Below are 6,009 nucleotides of genomic sequence, written 5' to 3' on the forward strand. Positions count from 1 at the left end.
CCATATATTACAATCAATTTCACTTAACAATCTAATCATACATGTACCCGTGAATTGAATTAAGGAAGGAGTCTTTTCTGGTTTTCGACTTGTCAAACGTAAATTTGATAAATTGTTCATTAAATCAACATGAAAGGAAATCAAAATAGTATATTTTTCTTTCTTTTTTACTATCATACAACTTGGCATAGAAAAATCTAATCAGTGTTTAGAATGGAAAAAGGACTATATTTCTGGCGTAATATTGGCGTAGGAAAATATCACATGTTGCGCAATTCAGAATTGCTTCAGATTATATATATATAATGAGTCTGTTTTAGCATTTTAAAAACAATAACAATAATGTTGGATTTTTTTTTACTAATGTGAACTAATAATATGATACTTGGGTTTCAGAATATGTTTTTAAAATATGATTTGCCTATCAAATAACATTTTTATAAGCTTTTTAAAGCGCCCATTCTATATATTGATTTTTGTGAAAAAATCACTAAAATCAGTTTTTCTCTCTTATGAAACGGTCAATATATTAGCTTTTCTTTCAATTTATATCTTTATATAAAGTCTTCATAATACATAAAAATTAGAAATATTTTATTATACGAAGCATAAAAAAATAATCAAAATTTCTTCAAAATTTAAGAAAATTAGAGGAAATGCGGGCTAAGCAATATCAATTTTAGTATAAATAGTTATTCCAATTTAGTAGTATAAGCTGATAGACACTCTCATCGTCTATGATTTTATTGAAGATTTGAATCTTCAAATCTTAAACAAATGTCTACAGAACTATAAAGAGCTACACTTATTTTTATCACTCTTTACGTTGAGGAAAAAGGTAGTGACCTTGACCTGACCTTTATCCGAAAACAAAAAGGTCAAATTTAATTAAACTGATAGAATCATTAAGTAATATGATCCGTTTGACTGTGTCAAAATTTCATGCATTTCTTATTATAAGAAGTATGTCTGATAATGAAAAGACCCCTTCCTTAAGCATCTCTGGATACAGTGATATTCAATGAATACTATATAATCGCTATTCAGATAGATACGCATAGTTTTGGCTATATCGTACACTTAAAATTGAAACTGATTCTCGGCGGTTCAGTCTGAATCATATTTCCTTCTGAGGTATCACAACGTTTAGCCAATACGAATGTAGCAAATTAATTTAAGAACTATTTGCCAGTCAAACGCTTTGAGCGGAGAAGTTACAGGATGCAAACCAGCTCCTGAGAACACGTATTAACATTTCAAATTTGTGTGGTTTTTTTTTAATAAGTGACAAAAATGACGGCAGCGCTGACGGTTACGTTCTTTGCCACGGTATGTTTAATTTGCGATACTATTGCCCAAGGAGATATCGATGCTACTGTAAACGATGCTTTGCAGTCTGCATTATTTGGGGGTAGACCCGCCCCGAGCGTGGCAAGGTTTGGCTCGGCGGGTTTTTGGCTCAAAGGACTTTTATTCAAGTTTTTATTCAAATCGTTTTAATTTGATTGTAAATGATTTTAAACATATCGACAATATTCATTAGAAGACAAAGTAATACTAAAACATTTTGCTCCAATCAAAACGTTGTTTTTCCTACAAAATAACAAATATGTGATTTAAGATATAAACAAAAATTTGTATAAATCATCAGAGTTAATTTATATAATTGGTACATGTGTATCGAGTTATCTCCCGTATTTCCCTTGATGAACAGAATATATGACAATTTTGCTCATATTTTTAAAGATACGTAATTGTAATTGAATCTGTTAGAAAGTAGTACGTTAATATGGTATGTTTCTTCTCTCTTTTTTCTTGTCTTTAAAGTCTACTCTAACTACTTATGATAAAAGTGCATGTGTTTTTAACTTTATTAAGCCCTTTAGTTGGGAGTTTCCAAAGAGCAGTGTCGGATCCGGAGATTCTAGAAAGTTTTGAGAGAGCGTTCGAACCATACTGTTATGAGATGTCCCAATGTGACTTCAGCGACCCCTACCGACGAACAGACGGACAATGTAACAACCCGATCAACCCTCTCCTGGGAGCTTCCTTCACTCCTCAACAGCGAGTCCTACCGAATGCTTAAGATAATCGTGCGTATGAGAATCTTTTTTTCTTGCAATTTTTTTAGTTATACCCTCTACATGTATTAGTTTACTTCTGAAAAGCTTTTATTTTTCAAAAAAAATTTCTACGCATTGATTGTTTCATGCGGTTCAAGGATCGACTCCCCCCGAACACGGTCTGTGGACAACTCCCCCCTGCCCAGTGCCCGAACCGTCAGTAACAGGGTCTTCCAGGGCATGACCCCGGTCAGTGCCAGGTTCTCACATTTCTGACCAACTATGGACAGTTTATTGACCATGTCATCTCTACGCCTTCAGAAACACGTAGGACCATTCACCCCACCCCCTAAAAAAGGGTGGTGGCGATTTCTAGAAACCATATTAAAATAAACTATGCTAATGTCGTGAAAAAAGTTTTTTTATGTATTTAAGTACACAAGCACTGGTAAGAATTTCTTTAATATTTGCATATTTTAATTTCAGTCCCCACAAACAAACCTATTCTTGACTGCTGCGACCCAATTGGGCAAGTAGCTTCACATTTTGTCAATATATTAAATTAATATATTTTTATTCCGTGTTGGTCAACTTAATGATTTGCAGTAGTAAAAGTACTAATGGAAATGTGTTCCTATTTCTTCCCAAACGTGCAAGGTGCATTTGTTTGAAGGATTGTTGACACGCTACGCAGTACAATCTAATAAACTCGTTCTGTACAAATACTGTACAAATGTGGTCTATTTCTAAATTCTCTATTGCTCTGAATTATTTGGATACCAATTACTTTTAATTAAAATCATGTTGTTATCTTTTGTTTTTTTTAACCATTTATTTGTAACAAAAAAAAAACTTGTACAAATAATGATGTTGAGTTTTAAAGATCCAAAATTCTTAACATTAAGATTTTAACATTTAGAATTCTCACTTTGCAGCATTTTTGACAGTTATGGCTTATCTCAATAACATTAAAATTTCGATTTTTTCTTCCTCATCAAAATTATTAGTCCTCGCAATATGACCTTTAAGTCTACATGTCAATAATTGCACAAGCATTTTTAAGTTCTACATCATTTGTCTTTAATCTATTGTTTACTGCATGTCACATTTAATTTAAAACGCTAAACGTATCCATCTTATCCGATGAATCTTGCAATGCACTTAAGATTAAAACATTTATCAATGATTGTTATAGATAATTGATTTTGGTTTCGGGTTTTTTTCAGGGGTTCTATGAAACCTGCGGCTTGCTTCATCATCCCCGTTAACATAGAGGACAGACCCCTTTTTCCCCCATTCCAGACCTGCATGCACTTTGTTCGTCACACCGGAGCACCGCCCCTTGGATGTCAAAACGGTAACTATTTTTCTATTGCTGTCTTAATTTTACCAATAGAAGTGACATCAATACGAAATGCATTTGATACAAATACGACTTCGCAATGGAATTATTCCCGATTTTATCAGAGCGTTTCCAGGTCTGTCAGAAGATGAATGCAAACAAGTGAAAAGTACATAATAGAAAAAATAATTTTTAACGTTTCTGAGGATCTTAAAAAGACTAATGTGTTGGGGGTTTTTTGGTTTGTTTGTTTTCTGGGGTTTTTTTTTTGGGGGGGGGGGGGGGTTGCAAAAAAAACTTCAATAGTAAAGCTCTTTATTTTTAACCTATGTAATTTAAATAACTTTAGTTTATTTGTGAAGTTTCAAGGAAATCTACCATTTGGTTCTTCTTAGGGACTATCTCAAAATACAGGTACATTCAATGTAGGAATAAATATGACGTAAGTGTCATTTTCCTAACTTCGAAGCATAGTAAAAAAATTACTTCAATAGAAATGTTCCTCAAATTGTAATGCTAGTATATTATTGGTAATATCATGTTCTGCCTTACATGCCGTCAATGTATTTATTGAACCATCTCAAACTATAAAAAAAAAATGCAACAAACGTTGCTATTTTTAAGAGTATTTATAATGTAGATTGGTACAATGGAATAATTCAATCACTAAGAAAGATACCGCAGAGGATATCATTATTCTGTGTATCAATTTTAAGAGGTGTCCGGGAACAGATTAATGAGAGGACGTCGTTTGTGGACGGTTCTATGATCTATAGATCAGATTCAAATAGAGAAAATCAGCTTAGAGAAAAATTTGAGTACAACTTGTTAATAATAGAATTCATACATAATAGTGAAAAGTCAATCATTTAACAGTGTATTTATTTTATAATTTAGCTAATGGAAGGCTTGCACGTTCAAAATCTTCTGCCTCCGCATCCGCAAGGCTGTCCGGCAGAAATTCCGTCCACGAGAGACTGCCTCGTTGCAGGTACAGAAAGATGGAGGGGTTGTTTGTCCAATTACGGGAAGCTTTTAATTGTCAGAATTGTTTCAATAGTTTATCTCCGTTTATTTCCTAAAAGTAAAATCTTGTTTTTTTGCGATATGTATCTCTTTTTTTATCAAAGGCGACCACAGACAGAGTGAAACACCAACTCTCACTGTGCCTGACATCACGTGGTTAAGACGTCACAACTTGATTGCTGACGCATTAAGGAACGCGACAGGCATAAAAAATGATGAAATACTATTCCAAGAGACCAAAAGGATAGTTATTGCGGAACTCCAACACGTAACTTATAATGAATTTTTACCTGCTGTTCTGGATGATAAAACTATGAAAGCTTTTAACCTTCGATCCCGACGGTCCGGCCATGTTGACAATTACAATCCTTTCATTGACCCTAGGACCATCAATGCGTTTGGTGTGGCGGCCTACCGAATGGGTCACAGTTTGGTCCGCAATACCATCGGACATCTTGTAAAAAGCAAACCTATCACCTTTCCTGTACACAAACATTTTGAGGTACCCGATTTGATGTATGAAGGTTGATATGAGCGTATGGCTAGGTTGATGTCCAAGGAACCTAAGTCCCGGTCCGATCGATTTCTAGTAAATGGAATCAGAAATAGACTGTTTGAAAATTTCAATTTTATGGGACCTTCAGTAGAAACGACTTCCTTAGATTTGGGAGCTCTCAATGTCCAGAGGGGTCGAGAACACGGTATTCCGTCCTACAACGCTTACCGACAGTTCTGTGGTCTCCCTAGAGCCAACTTCTTTACAGTTACGCGTGGGGGGTTAGTCAACCACAGCCCGCAATCCGTGAAAGCACTTCAGCGAGCATGTACTTGTATGTAGATATACAAATACTTACTATACATGTATTACTTTCAGGTAAAGCATGTTAAACGTTATAAAATACATCATATTGGATTGATGAAAATCTGAAATATGTTTACAATATGGCGTGTGTTCCTTAAATCTCAGATATCTGATTCTGCCCTTGATAATTCATTCTTTAAATGTATCTTCAGACATCCTGACGACATCGATTTATTTGCTGGTGGTATGTCGGAGACCCCTCTACCAGGCAGTATACTAGGGCCCACGTTCCAATGCCTGATAGCCTATCAGTTCAGTCTCTACAAACATGGCGACAGATTTTGGTACGAAAGGACCTTCCCAGAAAACCCACTAGCGGCATTTACCCGGGGTAAAATATACATTTAAGAAACAAACGGCGTGTTAATAACTTGGTTGTTCACGAGATCAAATCATGCTAAGTCGGAAGGACTTCTCGGAAGATCTCACGTACCAACCAGGTCATATTCTGATGAACTTTTTAACATGCTGTTTTTCACTTATATTTACCTTTAAGAAAGGTAACTCATCATTAAATGACCATTTTTGGGAGCTGATTTTAATAAACTCTCCTATGCAGTTACTCTGGAAAACCGAAACTGAAACAGTGTTTAGATCTAAGCACAAATCATCACCGCTGGCAAGAGTTATTTCTTGAAAATAATCGATAAATTCGATGTAATGTACGCTGAAGCATTTTTTAAAGGAAACTTATTTATGAATACGTAAGAATTAGA

General features: G+C 34.8%; 1 protein-coding gene across 1 annotated transcript; it reads left to right on the forward strand.

The window, feature by feature from the left end:
* Window positions 1-1,293: 1,293 nt before the first annotated feature.
* LOC136275355 (peroxidase-like protein) lies at window positions 1,294-5,641 on the forward strand. The gene is made up of 7 exons (XM_066084218.1): window positions 1,294-1,436; window positions 1,879-2,064; window positions 2,222-2,323; window positions 3,290-3,420; window positions 4,491-4,864; window positions 4,967-5,208; window positions 5,446-5,641. Exons 1-7 carry the CDS (start codon window positions 1,294-1,296, stop codon window positions 5,639-5,641), a joined length of 1,374 nt encoding a protein of 457 aa, XP_065940290.1.
* Window positions 5,642-6,009: the final 368 nt, after the last annotated feature.

This window comes from Magallana gigas, chromosome 5, assembly GCF_963853765.1.
Source record: "Magallana gigas chromosome 5, xbMagGiga1.1, whole genome shotgun sequence".
In the NCBI taxonomy this organism is placed as follows: domain Eukaryota; kingdom Metazoa; phylum Mollusca; class Bivalvia; order Ostreida; family Ostreidae; genus Magallana; species Magallana gigas.

Coding starts and splice junctions, on each gene's coding strand:
- LOC136275355 (XM_066084218.1), top strand. CDS start 1,294: ATGACGGCAGCGCTGACGGTTACGTTCTTTGCCACGGTATGTTTAATT. Junction 2,065..2,221: donor GCTTCCTTCACTCCTCAACA/GCGAGTCCTACC, acceptor ATGCGGTTCAAG/GATCGACTCCCCCCGAACAC. Junction 3,421..4,490: donor GCCCCTTGGATGTCAAAACG/GTAACTATTTTT, acceptor ATTTCCTAAAAG/TAAAATCTTGTTTTTTTGCG.